The sequence below is a fragment of the Salminus brasiliensis genome, chromosome 21, assembly GCF_030463535.1.
Source record: "Salminus brasiliensis chromosome 21, fSalBra1.hap2, whole genome shotgun sequence".
Classification (NCBI taxonomy): Eukaryota; Metazoa; Chordata; class Actinopteri; order Characiformes; family Bryconidae; genus Salminus; species Salminus brasiliensis.
Genome location: NC_132898.1, coordinates 23704951 through 23722161, shown reverse-complemented (window position 1 = coordinate 23722161; position 17211 = coordinate 23704951). Strand labels below are relative to the sequence as shown.

General features: G+C 41.3%; 1 protein-coding gene across 2 annotated transcripts in view; it reads right to left on the bottom strand.

The window, feature by feature from the left end:
* The window catches only part of bsnb (bassoon (presynaptic cytomatrix protein) b), a 115096-nt gene extending 98557 nt beyond the window's left edge, over positions 1-16539 (bottom strand). For both annotated transcript variants that reach the window (XM_072665547.1, XM_072665548.1), the window contains exon 1: positions 16232-16539. In XM_072665547.1, coding sequence (XP_072521648.1) covers positions 16232-16374 — 143 coding nt within the window. In that variant the 5' untranslated portion in view covers positions 16375-16539. The remainder of the gene's footprint in view (positions 1-16231) is intronic.
* Between the last annotated feature and the right edge of the window lie 672 nt (positions 16540-17211).

The following is a 17211-nucleotide window of genomic DNA, read 5'->3' as shown; positions in this document are numbered from 1 at the left end:
ACACTTTCCTGGGATTTATACAGCATAATAACTGCAAAAGGCAAGAAGCACACGTAGCACAAACACTCATACTTTCCTATTTCAACCGATTCATACGGCAGGTTGTTATCAAACACGAGTGCCATCGGCTGGCTGAGTAACGTTAAAGGTGGGATGAGATCTACGCCGAGCCCCTACTCCGAATTCACCTGCAGAAATCTGCATTATCAATTCCACACTATTCCTCCACTTGTTTCAGTGAAACTACAGTCAGAAACAATTTCTATAAAATGTAAGAAAGGTCGTTCAAACCATGGAGGATACAGGAAAGTGAAGGCTTATGTAGATTGATTATCTGCTTAACCGCTGTGACCTGAGTTAATGGGAGTGATGAGCTGAATCAGGTGTGTCTGAGCAAGTAAATAATGATGCATGAAGCAGCAGGTCTGAGATCGTATGTGGTTGAGAGATCTTGGCTGTGCTGTGTTTAAAAAGACACTCTCCCTTCAGCTGCTCTAAAAACACTCCTACGCAACACTGTGTAGGCTTTACAGCGACAAAGGCTTTCATCGTTCTATCAGTCAATCGAAACTGGAAACACGCTGTGGACGGCGCAGCAGTAACGCTACAGTACAGACGGGAGCCAATGTACTGATTCAGACACGTTTCAGCTGTGCGTCACGTATGAAACTGGCACACGAGTCTAAACGTGTCGCTTTTAGGCAGAGTGGATGGAAAAACCCAAATTGACTCCTCTCCCCCATGCTTTAAGACTGATTCATACCTGATGATGAAATCAGATATCAGCAACGATTGTCCGTTAAGTCAGTACTGAATAATTAGTTGTTGTTGCTGTAGAAGCAGTTGATGTATCAGTCATAGTAGATTCTGAATCATTTATAACACATGAAAAATTCATAGTAAATTCTGAATCATTTAAAGTCGAAACTGAATCCTTTTAAAGTAGACACTAAATCATTCATAGTAGATTCAAAATCATTTATAGTAGATTTTGAATCATTTATGGTAGATACTAATTGATTCATAGTCAATTCTGAATCATTTATAGGAGACATATAGGAGTATTTTATAGTAGATTCAGAATCAATCATAGTAGATACTGATTAATTTAGTCAACCCTAAATCATTTATAGTAGATACTAAATCATTCATAGTAGATTCTGAGCCATTTATAGTACATACTGGGTATTTCATTGTTGATACTGAATCATTTATAGTAGATTAATAATTTATAGATTAAGAATTCATAGTAGAGAATCATTAATAACATGCAGAATTGATAGTATATTCTGATTAATCTATAATCATTTTATAGTAGATTCAAAATATTTAGTAGATTCTGAATAATTTCTAGAAGACAGTGAACCATTTATAGTTTGATCCTGAATGATTTATAGTGGGATCTGAATCATTCATAGTAGTTACTGAATCATTCATAGTAGATACTAAATGATGACTAAATGACTATATGATTTTTTGTAGAAACAGAATCATTTATAGTAGATTCTGAATGTACTGAAAATAAGCAGAGGGTTTGAGGTGTTAACAACAACAGCAGACAGAGTGGCTAGACCAATACACAAGCTTTGGCCTTATGCTGGAAGAATATTTACCAACACAATAACACTCTCAATTTCAGCTTTCAGGAAGGTGAGGTGTGTGCGCTCTGATCCGTCAGACCTGTGATACTTATAAAGTATGACACAAAATCAGAGGTTCAGAGGGTCCTCGTTTCTTCTCACACAAATAAACACCCAAATTAATACAGAGAAGCATCCTAGACGAGCCGTAATGAAATACCAGGGCATATCGGCTGCAGACGCCGACGCTGGAGCGCGTAAACAGCAGCGGCTCTCCTGAGGCGCACGACTGAGGAAGAGTGACTGACCAGTCAAATGCCACTGACAGCGTATATGTGGAGCTGGAACTGAGCATGGGGGTGATTTTCATCTGCGTTTATGAAAAACGTGTTCAGAACACACACAGGTCCATCAGCCCTGCTCCCACTCTCCTCCACCTCAAATAAATCACAAATGAATCATCAATCGTACAAATATGATGACCTGCCTCTTCAATCAGCGGCGTTCAAACACAGAACAAACAAAGACATGCAGCTTGGCCAATCACATCCCAACCTCTGTTCTGAGCATTTTTTCTGTAGTTGGCTTTCTTAACCTTAAAGAGCCCACATCCTATATTTCTTACATCATTTACTTGAGCTCTACTTCTTGAGCTGTTCTCCACTGTTGATAGTAATACTGTAAAACTAATACCAAAACCAATAAATTAAAGTTTTAAGTTTTAAATTACAGTTTTAAGTGTCAGTATCAGCACTGATACTATACATATTTAAGTGTCAGTATTAGCCCGATACGATACTGTATTTAAATGTCAGTATCAGCACTGATATGGTACTGAATTTAAGTGTCAGTATCAGCACTGATTCAATACTGTATTGAAATGTCAGTATCAGCTCTGATACGATACAGTATTTAAATGTCAGTATCAGCTCTGATACGATACTGTATTTAAATGTCAGTATCAGCTCTGATATGGTACTGAATTTAAGTGTCAGTATCAGCACTGATTCAATACTGTATTGAAATGTCAGTATCAGCACTGATACAATACTGTATTTAAATGTCAGTATCAGCTCTGATACGATACTGTATTTAAATGTCAGTATCAGCTCTGATACAATACTGTATTTAAATGTCAATATCAGCACTGATACAATACTGTATTTAAATGTCAGTATCAGCTCTGATACAATACTGTATTTAAATGTCAGTATCAGCACTGATACAATACTGTATTGCAATGTCAGTATCAGCTCTGATACAATACTGTATTTAAATGTCAATATCAGCACTGATACAATACTGTATTTAAATGTCAGTATCAGCTCTGATACAATACTGTATTTAAATGTCAGTATCAGCACTGATACAATACTGTATTGCAATGTCAGTATCAGCTCTGATACAATACTGTATTTAAATGTCAATATCAGCACTGATACAATACTGTATTTAAATGTCAGTATCAGCTCTGATACAATACTGTATTTAAATGTCAGTATCAGCACTGATACAATACTGTATTGCAATGTCAGTATCAGCTCTGATACAATACTGTATTTAAATGTCAATATCAGCACTGATACAATACTGTATTTAAATGTCAGTATCAGCTCTGATACAATACTGTATTTAAATGTCAGTATCAGCTCTGATACGATACTGTATTTAAGTGTCAGTATCAGCACTGATATGGTACTGAATTTAAGTGCCAGTATCAGCACTGATGTGATACTGTATTTAAGTGTCAGTATCAGCATGAAAACACTGTACCGTACCGTAACACACACCCAATTACAAAACGACTAATAAATTACACATCAATAAATGCCAGAAGCTTCCTCTGTGCAACAGGCTGAAAGACAGAATATCCAATTCACAACATTTCCTCCAAAGACTGGTTTGTTTCTAAGCTCTCTGGATTTCTCTGTTGTCTCAGACCGCTGCTAGGTTATTTGTTCTTGGGCAGCTTTATTTTGACACTTCGCGAGTGGTCCGTTTACATACCGGCTGTGCAAATATTTACGAGTGCAGGAGACACAGGTGTAATAAGCTCATTTGGAGCATTATTCAGCGCAAGTGGCTTTCAGCGGCTTTTCCTCAACGCAGATCACACACTCTGCAGCCTTCCACAAAAAGAAAGCACATAATTATTCACATAAACTAAATATAAGCACTGAACTCAAACTCAGAAGACCAGCAGTTGGAAAACACTGGAAAACTTGTAGAATTACGTCTGGAATTACTGCTTATTATTGCTTTGCGTTGTGGCTGCAAAGATGAACAATTCCATAAAAACTACTGCAGGGCATCCAACAATAGGGGTACAGTGACATTGACAGTGACAGTTCATGGAAAGCTGCAATTCCACATGCTGATCCAGTACACTGACCAACATGGACATGTAGCCCATCCACTACCGTGGTGGTGAGTTTAATCAGGTAAAATGAAATTTCATCTATTGTCACATGTTTTTTCTGCATAATTTAATGGATTAAATTTAAACAAAGTCATTTGATGACTTGTTGGGTTTGGTGTGAAAACTTGAGAAACTCCTCCGGTCAGATGTTTTCACAGTAGCGGTGAATGGAACCGATGTCTGAACCTTTAAAAGTTCCCTCACAGAAAGTTATTATACAAAGTGGTTATGAACACACTGCCTGATGCTTGACACCAGAATTTGAGTAACAGATTTTGGATGCTTTTAATGTCACATACCAGCAACGTAGCGGAGGGATACATGCAGGGTCTTGTGCAGCAAAAAATAGTCCCCAAAGCAAAGGTATTTGTTCAGATTTGGCACAATTTTACCATTATCAACGTTTTAAAAAGACTGTACCTCCATGTTGGCCATTTCCCTCACTTCTTTACATGTAAATCTAGAAGTTTGTTTTTACATTGTGTCATATTATGAAGAATGGATGGATAGAAATGGCCCCAAATAAAAATGAAAAAATATAAATCATTTTAATTGACTTCCATTGAAAGTTGCCAAGATTTTTCCTTCGTCTGTAAAGTGGACATTTTGGAGACTTTTTTTGCACAGTGACGGTTCACTGGTGTGTTGTAGTCACAGCGACTGACATCTGGTTCCATTCATCACCACTGTAAATAAATGGGTGTCACACCAAACCCTGACTCTGAATGACTGTTCACCTGTTCATCTCAACCACTGCATTATGAGGAATTCTGAAAAACTGGTGGAGTTTCCCTTTAAAGTAGGCAAAGACAGACAGTCTGAATGGAAGAGACATGTCTATGAGACCCACCAGCATCAATGTCTTCCAGGTTTTCAGGCTGTATTTAAACTGTTTGGTCAGTAACTGGTTTAAATGACTGATTCCCTCCTGGTTTGGCGGAGCTGTCTGATGTCTGCAGCCCTGCTCTCCCTCACCACTCCTTATCCTCACTTTCAATTACAACAGCGAAACAGAATTTACAGCAAAGGCCTTTTACCTGCTTGTTTACAGTTCCTACAGTGCCTGCTTGTGTGTATTTGTGTGTGTGTGTGTGTGTGGTTTATGTGGCCTGTACGGTGCTTCATCACCTATCCACAGCGTAATGAGCAGCCTGTGTCTCCTTCTTCTACTCGTATAAGAGCGAGTGTTTGGATTAGCAAGCAATTAGAAAACTGAGTCAGAGAACTACAGACGGCCTCAGAGACTGCCAGTACACACACACACACACACACACACTAACAGGTTCAACTGGGCCCCAAAGCAAAGACATTTTCATCTGAAGGCTTAGCAGCTACATTCAAAGGACCCATCGATGTATCTAACTTCTTTTCTGCTTCTTCCCGGTCCAGAGCCCACCTGGAATCACTGGACACAAGGCAAGAATACCCTATGGTAAGGGCGCTAGTCCATCACTGCACCTATTCTCTCTTAAAGCACCCATATACCACAGTTTTTTGTGTAGAATTTGTGTAGAAACTAACTCTGTGTAGTTAGCTCCGCCCATTCAGCGTGAAGTGCTTCAGGTAGGACTGCTTTCTTGGTGAGGCACAGCCATTTAGAACAGAGCTTATTTACATATCAGTCTTAAAGGCACAGTAACATAAAGTGTCTGTTTAATTAATAAAAAAAGATTTTAAAAAATGGTTGGGAAAAAGACTTTTCCCTAAGAAACAGGCTGATAGTTGCAATGGGTACAAGTTAACTTCATTAGAGGGGGTGTCCACAAACATGGACAAAATGTGTAGATCAAAGCCAGCACTTCCTCTGATGGATTCCAGACAGGAAAAAAGTGAGCAAGAATCAAAATAGCACCTTTTACAGCATGGGTGAGTCAGACTGGAGTGTGTGTCTGTGTGTGGCTATATGTGTGTGTCTATGAGTGTGTGTGTGTGTGTGGCTCTCTCTCTTTCCTCTCTGGTCCATCCGTGAACGTTTTAAGTAGTGTGTCCCTCATTATCAGGGTGAGAGCCGCAACGCTGACGACAGGAAGCAGCTCTAAACCCTGATCTCTAAAACATCTGACAACATCACTCACTTCACACACACACAGACACACTCCTCTATGTGTAACCCTCTCCAGCAGTCTGCATAGAAACCCCCTAAGGCAGCTAGCATTAGTGTATAGGCATCGTGTTATTTTGGTTCTAGCTCACCTTTGGTTCTCCGCCCATCATTTACTCAGTCAGTGTCATTAGTGCAGACGTTCCTGATCAGTGCACCCCGACTGCTGTTATTAATGATATTATTATCATCACTACCAGCTCTAACTGAATGACACAAATAGGAAAACAGCATGACTACAAAAAAACATAAGTAGGAGGACAGCACAGGGAGAATCGGAGGACACCAATTGGAGGACAGCATTATTAAACACCTACCAATGATAGAATAGCACAGGTAAGACACCACCAATAGGACAAAAGCACAGCAGAAAGAGAAACAGCACATGTAAAAATCTACCAATAGTAGAACACCATAGTCTAAAAACCCACCAATAGCAAATTGGCACAAGTACAAATCAACCAATATGACAAGAGCATAGCTATGAATCCACCAATAGGAGGACAGCATCAGTAGACACACACCAGTGGGAGAGTAGAACAGTATTGACCAATAGGACAATGGCACAGTTAGAAATTCACCAATAGGCAACCAGCACTGCTACAAAATCCACTATTGGAGGAAAGCACAGGAGGAAACAGGGCTGGGAAGTATGACCACAAATGTGTAAAAATGAACATTATATCATATCATGTCATATCATATCATATATATATATATATATATATATATATATATATATATATATATATTTATTTATTTCATTTATTATTTATTTATGTAATTTTGCCATGCTTGAAACGTTATATAGATTTATGAGTCATCCTAATCTCAAGAGCACACAGAATATAAAAACATGTAACTTGTCTTTTGTAAGTTTATAAACTGAACTTTTTAAGAAGCAAGAGGGTTTACTTTAAATCAGGCGGACGTGAAACAGCCTGGGGGTCCTTAGGGGCCATCTGTGTGCTAACCTACTGTCACTAGTAATGCTTGTGTCTACATTTTACAGTGGTAATATTTTGTTGTTGTTGTTGTTCTTGCATAGCGGTATTACAGTATGTAAGAAATGCAGAGTGTAGGAAAACGGTATACCACTTGAACCGTCATACTGCACAGCACAAGGAGAAATGCACAGGCAAAAAAGAATCCACCAATCAGAGGACAGCATTGCTAGAAATCCACCAATGGCACAATAGCACAGTTAACAAGAATCCAGCAATAGGAGACCAACATAGCAAAATGGCACAGTTAAAAACCCACCAACAGAAGCAGCGCATGGCTACAAGAACAGCACCTATAAAGATTAGTATGGCTAATAATCCACCAATAGCAAAAACACCACAATTTAAATATTCCAGCAAAAGGAGAACAGCATGACTAAAACCCACCAATGAAGAAATGGCACAGCTTAAAGTCTCCCAACAGAGGTAACATTTTAACCACACAATGTTTATAAAGACTTTATTAATTCAGTCTTTTTTTATTCCACACTCATTATTCAGTCTGTTTTTATTATCTGGCTTTACAAAGACCATGTGATTCTCCAACTAATCATTAAAATAATAGCATTTCACTTTTAAATATAATCCGCAGGGGCAGTGCTAAAGTCATTACTGTACATGACACAAAACTGAGACTGTGATGACTGATGGTGAGCTGTAGTGTACGAGTGTGTCAGAACCCGCTGGCCTGCTGTTGAAATGCGTTCCCCTGGGTGTACTGGAGTAAACAGCAGAGTTCAGCGCGCACTGATGGAGCTCTAACACACTCTAACCCCCAGCCTCTTCACACACACACGTGAACACACACTCTTACAAACACTGTCAGAGCTGCAGCTGCACGTCCAAGTACAACGCTGACCCACAGCTGCCTACACAGCCAATTCACATACCACAGGGCCGAACGTTCTCCACAGCTGCTGCAGAGTCGTGTAGCTCCTGAGCTGCTGGGGCAGAAACCGCACCTGCTGAACCAAACCCAACCCTGCAGAACCAAATCAACTCCTGCTCGCTCATCTCTCCTGGAACAAGGATGAGGGAGAACTTTCACAGTGCTCTCTAACAGCAGTTTTCTACAGACTAAGCCAATGTGTTCCTATATATATTACTGAAAAGGGGTTTGTGTTCTCACTAATGTGGAAAAAAAACTTTTGACCAGGCAAAGAAGTATTCAGATGAGTTTTCATAGTGCTCCATAGGACCATTGCCTTTACATTACATTGAATCAGAATCTACAGAACCTGCAGCAGTTACAGATCCAGCAGTCTCTATAGCACTTTCAAAACCTACAGAATGTACAGCTCCTTCAATTCCTACAGTTCCTCCAGCACATACAGAATCTACAGAACCTGCAGCAGTTACAGGTCCTACAGCACCTACAGCCCCTTCAAAACCTACAATTTGTACAGAACTTTAAGCTCCTGCAGTTCCTTCAGCACCTACAGAATCTACAGAATCTGCAGTAGTTACAGGTCCTACTGAACCTACTTCGCCTTCAAAACCTAAAGAATTTAAAGAATCTACAGCTCCTACTGTAGATTCCTACCACAGGTCCCTCAGCACCTACAAAATCTACAGAACCTGCAGCAGTTACAGGTCCAACTGAACCTACAGCACCTTGATAACCTACAGAATTTACAGAACTTACAGCTCCTACAGCACCTATAGTTCCGCCAGCTCTTCTCCCAGAGCTGGTGACCACTGTTTGCAACTTGAACATCAAGCAGCTGTGGGCTGCTGCAATGGTCACTGTCCATGGTGCTTAAAGCTACAGGCCCAAAACCTCATCAAAGCATCCATTGTCTAGACCTCTAGCAGTCTAACGGCAGGGTCTGTGAGGTCAAGCATGTCTTAAAAAGCACACAGTCACTGTGGCGCTCATGTCTGATTGCTTCACTTAACTGATTCATGGCCTCTGTTCAATTAGCACCTATAGTTCCGCCATCTCCTACAGCACCTATAGTTCCGCCAGCTCCTACAGCACCTATAGTTCCGCCAGCTCCTACAGCACCTATAGTTCCGTCAGCTCCTACAGCACCTATACTTCTGTCAGCTCCTACAGCACCTATAGTTCCGTCAGCTCCTACAGCACCTATACTTCCGTCAGCTCCTACAGCACCTATACTTCCGTCACCTCCTACAGCACCTATAGTTCCGTCAGCTCCTACAGCACGTATACTTCCGCCAGCTCCTACAGCACCTATACTTCCACAGGCTCCTATAGCACGTATAGTTCTGCCAGCTCCTACAGCACCTATACTTCCGTCAGCTCCTACAGCACCTACAGTTCCGTCAGCTCCTACAGCACCTATAGTTCCATCAGCTCCTACAGCACCTATACTTCCGCCAGCTCCTACAGCACCTATACTTCCTACAGCACCTATACTTCCGCCAGCACCTACAGCACCTATACTTCCATCAGCTCCTACAGCACCTATACTTCCGTCAGCTCCTACAGCACCTATAGTTTCGTCAGCATCTACAGCTCCTATAGTTTCGTCAGCATCTACAGCTCCTACAGCACCTATAGTTCCGCCAGCTCCTACAGCACCTATAGTTTCGTCAGCATCTACAGCTACTACAGAACATATAGAAACTACAGCTCCTACAGCTTCTACAGCACCTCATTCATTCATTTAGTTTAAATGAGGACAGCAAGACAGTTATCCATTTTCTAAATGTTGATTTTAAAACTAAACTAACTGTCCATCACTGACTATAATCTCTTTCTCTCATTTCCCTCTCTCTCTCTCCCTCTCCCTCTCAGCTGGTGACCACTGTTTGCAACTTGAACATCAAGCAGCTGTTGGCTGCTGAAATGGTCACTGTCCATGGTGCTTAAAGCTACAGGCCCAAAACCAGCATCCATTATCTAGAACTCTTTCAGTCTAACGGCAGGGTCTGTGAGGTCAAGCATGTCTTAAAATGCACACAGTCACTGTGGCGCTCATGTCTGATTGCTTCACTTAACTGATTTATGGCCTCTGTTCAATTAGCATGCATTCAGCTAATTCTTCTTCAGCTGTGAGACAAAACAACTCAGCCTTGATTACTCTTGAATAATCCACAGCACTAAAACAGGCAACCGCGTTGCAACACAAAAGAACAGGACACGGCACCAGTACCATGTACGAGTGCTTTGAAGGACTCCAGGTTGTAAAATGTACTCTTCATTTAAAAGTACATACCTGAAAACTAATCTGCCAATGCAGAGACCCCACCTTAATGGTATCAGAAATGGTACAGAAATGACAATGCTTGTGTTGAACTACAGCTAGAAATTATTGTAAGGTGTTATTATGTCTGGTTTTTGTGGTTGAGCTGAAGGGGCTGCAGATAAGCCTTGCTCTTCACTCTCCAGGGCTTCATTTCCTTCAGTTCGACACCCCCGTCACTATCCACTCAGAGCAAACGAGCGGCAGAATGAGTGAAAGAGACAGTGGTCGGAGTGTGACTGTGTCAGTGAGTGTGAGTGTAAATGTGCCCCTGCCACAGCATCAACTTCTTCACCCGACAGTTACGAGTTGCCTGATGGCCAATTTGAAAGCCATTTGCATAAGTGAACTAACAATCCATCATCGGAGTATAATCTCTCTCCCTCTCTCTCTCTCTCTCTCTCTATCTCTCCAGTCTGCAATTTAGACACAATATCATCGTAAACAGCTGCAAGGAAGAAAGCTCTCATTACGGATTATCTCCAATTACAGCTTCATCACAGGCCAGTTTCAGAGCAGAGGTTAAACTTCAACTAAATGCAAGCAAGACCACTAAGCTGATAGCTAAACACCACAGCAACCACCATGAACTATGTACTTGAGTCCATCTGTATAACTATACAGTGCCAGAAACCACATAAGCAAACCTATTGGAGATTACTGAACACCTCCACATGGTCTGAGGAGAGTTTAGCATTGTGCTAAATGAGTCAGCACAGTGCTAACCGGTGGGACTACAGTGCAAAACTAGACAAGCGAACTTTAGGCAGAATTTTGTACATTTAGTCACAGTTTGTGATTCTTGGCCTAGTCCGACACTAAATGGAAATAAAGGACGAGTAACAGAGCTGCAGGCGTAACGGCCTCTGTCCACGGTGCTGAAACAGAAACTAAAATCACTCCCGCAGGCACCTATTCAGCACCACTGTTATGGACAGCACCCAGCATGTACAGACTGGCTCGTCTCCAGCTGAGAAAGCTGCAGACACCCTTTGGGGTGGGCAATATGGCATAAACATAATATAACGACACCCGAAAACCGTACTGTGATGTAATTTGTCACAATAGTGATAACATAGTTTGTCTGCAGGTCCCACATGTTCTGCAAAGTAATTTTTAAACCACATTAACCCCTTGAACTTGAACTAGGTTTATTCTTCAGCAATTAATTTACAATTAATTTAGGCAAAACTATTATGAATTATTTGGCACCCATTTGGTTTAGTATTTCTTGTGGAGTCCCACAGGGTTCCATTTTGGGGTCTATGAAACTATTATTAATTATGACAGGGATACAGTTATGAGAGTGATTACGAGAGTGTGGGATTACAAACAGGGTCTAAATGGGTTAAACACTAAGGACCTATATTATTTATATATACTCACCAAGTACTTTATTAGGAACATCCGTACACCTATTCTTTCAGCATTTATCTAATCAGCCAATCCTGTGGCAGCAATCCAGTGCAAAGAATCATGCAGATACTGTCTGGCAGCTTCAGATAATGTTTACATCAACCACCGGAATGGGAGAAAATTCACTGCATGAATCTGCGGACCCAACCTGAGTGCCTAATTTATTATGTCCACCAACCTTGGAGCTACACAGACTGGCCAGGTGCACTTTCAGGTCAGAGAGAGAGTTTTAAGTGATACTGACTCTACCATCTTATTATTATGACTATTATCATGGCCTCATCACAGTTCTCACTCTACTCATTATTCTCTTCCCTTCATCCCTCTATTCTGCCTCTTCTCACTCCAGCTTGAGCGTTCTGCTCCGGAGCACACAAACAGGACAAGACAGAGTGACAGAAGGAGAGAGAGAGAGAAGGGGAGAGGGAGGAGAAAGAGAGCGCAAGAGAGAGAGAGAGAGAGAGAGAGAGAGAGAGAGAGAGAGAGAGAGAGAGAAAGAGAGAAGGAGAAAATTCCCCAAAAGCATTGCAGCCTTGAGACCATCTTAGCTGTTAGGAAAGGCGAGAGAGAGAAAGAGAGTGAGCAAGAGAAAAAGGGAGGGAGTAAGGAAGGGATGGAGGGAGGGAAAGACAGAGACAGTGAGAGAGGGCATGAGGGTCTGATTCAGAACACCTTACAATTCAGTTAGTCCAATTTACTCCACATTCAACACAAAGTGCATTCAGCGTCAGAGTTATCTGTCTACACTGCATTTATTCATTTACATTTAATTAAGCAAAATCATTCAAATATGAGCGAATACTTAATCATATCTTATTAATCCAGCTTTTACAGTGAACATAATCAGCAGAAATGTGCCAGATATCCAGAACGCAGGGTTCCAAAATCTCCACTGTGGTTTCGGACTTCATCAGATGTAAATATGGTAACAGTGATGATGTTGGTGGTCATTATACTAAAACTAGTAATAATAATAATGACAATGCTGACACTGATGATAATGCTGATAACGGTGATAATGATAACATTATAGAGAAAGTGATCATGGAGATGGAGATGATGATGTAGGAGTGATTGCCATAGTAATTACAATGGCAATGGTGATCATGATGACAGTGATCATGATTGTGAAGGTGGGGATGACTCTGATGATGTTTGTATGGCATCTGTTGGATGGTGATTATTGTGATGATGGAAATAACTGGTGATTGTGATGACTGCTGGGGATAATAGTGAGGATTATGGTGATGATGATCGTGACAGTGAAGATGATATTGGTGATGGTTAGCAGCGTGCTGTGTGTGTGAGAGCTCTTTCAGAAAGCTAGGAACTCTTTCAGAACAGCAGGATCCCAAGCCATACTCTTAAGCTGTTTAAACTCAGACTTTAGACCTAAAGACCTAAAGGCTTTCAGTAACAAAGGCTGTAGTTAAATCAGACCACAGCCGCAGCTCTGAGGAACATCTGACCACACCCACTAGCCCTCAGACCGGCCGACATTCTGATTTTAAACTGAAAACCGATGCGTTTAAAAAACATTATATCCCTGCAGCTCGAGTTTCACGCCTCGTCATGTGTCTCACTTTCATCTCACTTTACCACTGTCAGAGTGACTGCACTCTCTGAGCCTATAGAACACACACACACACACACACACACACACACAGAGGGAAAGAGAGAGAGAGAGCCTCAGGCTGACTAAAGCACCTTTATTAGATTTATGTGTCATTATGAAGCTGCTTCTTTTATCAGGATGATGTTGTGGAGGGGTCAGACAGCAGTGTCCCCTACTCTCTCTGCTGGGAAATTAACCATCCTATCCCTTTTTTCTTTTCTCATAAGTAGTAAATAGTATATATGTATAGTATGTAGTATATATGTAATATAGCTTATATATATATATATATATATATATATATATATATATACCTGACCTGTTTCATAATTTCATACACACAGCTGCTGCTACACACAATGTTGGGGTGCAGCATGATCAAGCAGGAAATCTTAAAACAGAGAGAAAGAGAGAAAGAGAGAGAGATATTTGCTGTGTGATAAATGACTCTCAGGGCTGCTCGTCAAAACTCCATCAATAGTTAATACAGAAACATTTAATCTTCATCATCATCCTCCTCATTACTCTCTCTCTCTTTCTCTCTACTCTCTGCTCTACCACCTCACACACGCACCAGTTCAACCAGCACCTCAACCGTTTTCAACTTAAGGAAGCGTTGACCAGATAAACAGACAGACAGATTGTCAGACCGATTGTCAGGCAGACAGACAGACAGACAGACAGACAGATAGACAGATAGATAGATAGATAGATAGATAGATAGATGGATAGATAGACAGATAGATATACACCTAGACACAGACAGACAGACAGACAGACAGATAGATAGATAGATAGATAGATAGATAGATATACACCTAGACACAGAAAGACAGATAGATATACACCTAGACATAGACAGAGAGTCAGACAGATATATTCAGATAGACAGACAAACAGATAGACAGACAGACGAACAGAGAAGATAGATGGGTGAGCTGCTGATGGAACTGTACAAAGCCATAAAGTGTCCGGTTCAGAAGAGAAGATCAGCACCAAACACACTATTAGGACATGACTGTGAGGAGGACTGAGGTTATAACTAGTGTATAAATGAAAGCAATTGGTCCTTAAAGCAGCTGAACTCACTAATTAGAAAAGCCATCCTAATATTTTCCATAACTGTCATCAGCCTCGCAGACACGCTGGCGGGCACTGTCTGTGTGTCTTATAGAATGTTAGTCTGTGTAAAGCCTTTCATAATGCCAGCAAGTCAGTGCATGAAATATTAACCCATTCATGTCCAGCTAATACTGAGTAATGAGTAATGAGGAAAGATGCTACAGCTCTTGTTCTGATTGGTCTACAGTGATGACATATAATTTATAATAAAACCACTTTAAAATGAGATTATGTAATGCTTTGTTAATATATAGTCCACAGTCCAACATAACCAAAGGACTGTATTTAACAATCAAAATAAACATTAAACTGTTATGAAACATCCCTTTTGGGCCATATAACCTAACCAATGTGAACATGTTCCTTCTCATTTGTGCTCAAGCAGTCTCAGAGAGCATTTGGACCAAAGTGTAATTTTCAGGTATGCATATTCAAGGGGAATTCCAATGACTTCTGAGTGGGTTTGCAGTGAAATGCTCCCTTCTAGAGGAACCTACCCACTCAGTGGTGAGTCTGAAGAAAGTCTCATGCCCTTAAAAGCTTCCTGACAAACATTACTACCTCAGATGGTTTGGCATACACTGTCTGGTGCCCGAGACACTGTTTCACCATAGTTTGAGAAGATTTCAGATCTAAAACCTAACAATCAATATATAGTGGAGGGATACATGCAGGGCGCTGTGCGGCATAAATAGTCCCCACAGTAAATGTACTGTGTATCATATTTCTCAGTAATTTACCTTCATCAATGACATGTGTGGGTTCACTGGTGGGTTTGGACAGCAAATAAGTTACATTTGTGTTCTCGTAAGTACTAGAAAAATAAGAAGTACTAGTTTTCTAGTACTTCTTATTCTTATTTATATAATTGGGTTATATTATGTATATTTTAGCTGCATTTATTAATATAGCTGTATTTATAGTCAGGTTTGCTGTTTCCTATTTGCCACTTCTTACTACTATTTTAAGTGCCTTTATTATGCTGCTCTCTTTGATTTTGCTGCTGTAAAAACGGACTTTCCCCATTGGATAAATAAAGTGATCTATCTATCTATCTATCTATCTATCTATCTATCTATCTATCTAGTAATGGCCACTGACACCTGGTTCCATTCACCACCACTGTAAAGTAATACAAGTTGGTAGGTTTCTCTACAATTAACCTACAATTAACAAACTGGACACCACTCTGAATGCGTTCATCTCAACACTGAATTATGCAGAAAGGTGGAAATTTGGTGAAGTTCTTTTACAAACAAAGCGATGCACGCGCAGACTGGGTGTACAAGGTATATTACAGCAGGCTGGAGGGGAAATAAATGTGATGCACGAGATACAGGAGATGCACGAGCACCCTCAGCAGCAACAAGGCTGCTGCTACTTGTTGTCCAGCAGCAGCTTTGCAGCCCACATAGGGATACTACCATGGACGGTCTGCTTAGCTACCTTTGCTAACCGGGACCTGTGCAATGTGTACAAACGCGTTTGCAACCCCTCTGCGCGAGCCTTGCGTGCATATTAGAGCTGTAAACGTTGTAAATGTTGTACATGAACTAAACGGAGCATTACACCTGTACAGACTGCACGCAATGCAATTGCAATGGTACTGTGTTGATGTGCAGGGAGGTAACGGTATGTACAGATGGGTGCATTCATACACACACACATACACACACACACACACACATATATACACTAACATATGCACGTATATATGCAAGCACATGTGCCCCACGCGCCCCAAAAAGGTGGACGGGTGTACCTGTTGGGTCCCTGGGCAGCTCCCGGGGCCGGTCCTCCACCGGGTGCACCGTTGCTCGGCTTGTTGAACTGTCCAGCGCCCGGCGCTGCTGAAACGGAGCCTGGAGCCTCGCCCTCTCCCTCCAGGCTCGCTTCGTTCCCCATCGCGCCGTGGAAGAAGGGGAAGTGAAGAGAGAGAGAGACAGAGAGGAAGAAGAAAGAGACAGAGAGGGGAGACGAGCGGTGCGGTTGAGGGAAGTAGAAGAAATAAAAGTCCTAGAGAGAAAGAGAGAGAGAGAGGAGCTCAGCGCCGCTCCGTTTCCGCCATCATTCGCCTACAATCCAGCGACCTGCTGGCGCAGAGCGCATGCGCGGCACCGAGTCGGCTCTTGCGACTCGGCTCTTTTTCGATAAATAGATCGAACCGAGTTGTCTGGGTCAAGTGAACCGAACTCGGCGTTTACTAACAGACTGACTGATGGTTTCAAAACATTTTTCACTCATTTAAACACTAATATTATTAATATTACAACGTTTGATATGCTCGTATTTTCACAAATCGAGTGAATCAACTCAAACGAATCAAGCTCTGTTGCAGCACCCAGACACTGTTAAAGTCTGTATTATGAATCTTAATATAAGTATCACAAACAGATGCTAGTCTATGTTTAAGGTCTGTAAGCATTTTGATTCGATTCATAATTGAATCAGGCTTTTTTGCAGCTAACGATGGTAACGCGGTGTTTATACGACTCGACACGTCTAATAAAATGCAAATCCTTCACAATTTAACCACATAAGATCTGTTCATTTAATAACCATGAGACTTGTTAGGTTTGCTGTGTGTTCTCCCTGCAGAGCTGTGAGTTTGAGCATCACCGCTGACTGAAGGAGTCTCGTTCAGAACTGAGGGGATGACCGGGAACGCTGCCTCGACTTGTGAGTCGATTCATCAATGAGTCGGATGTTCGACTCATTTAAATGGACAGTTCAAGAGATTCG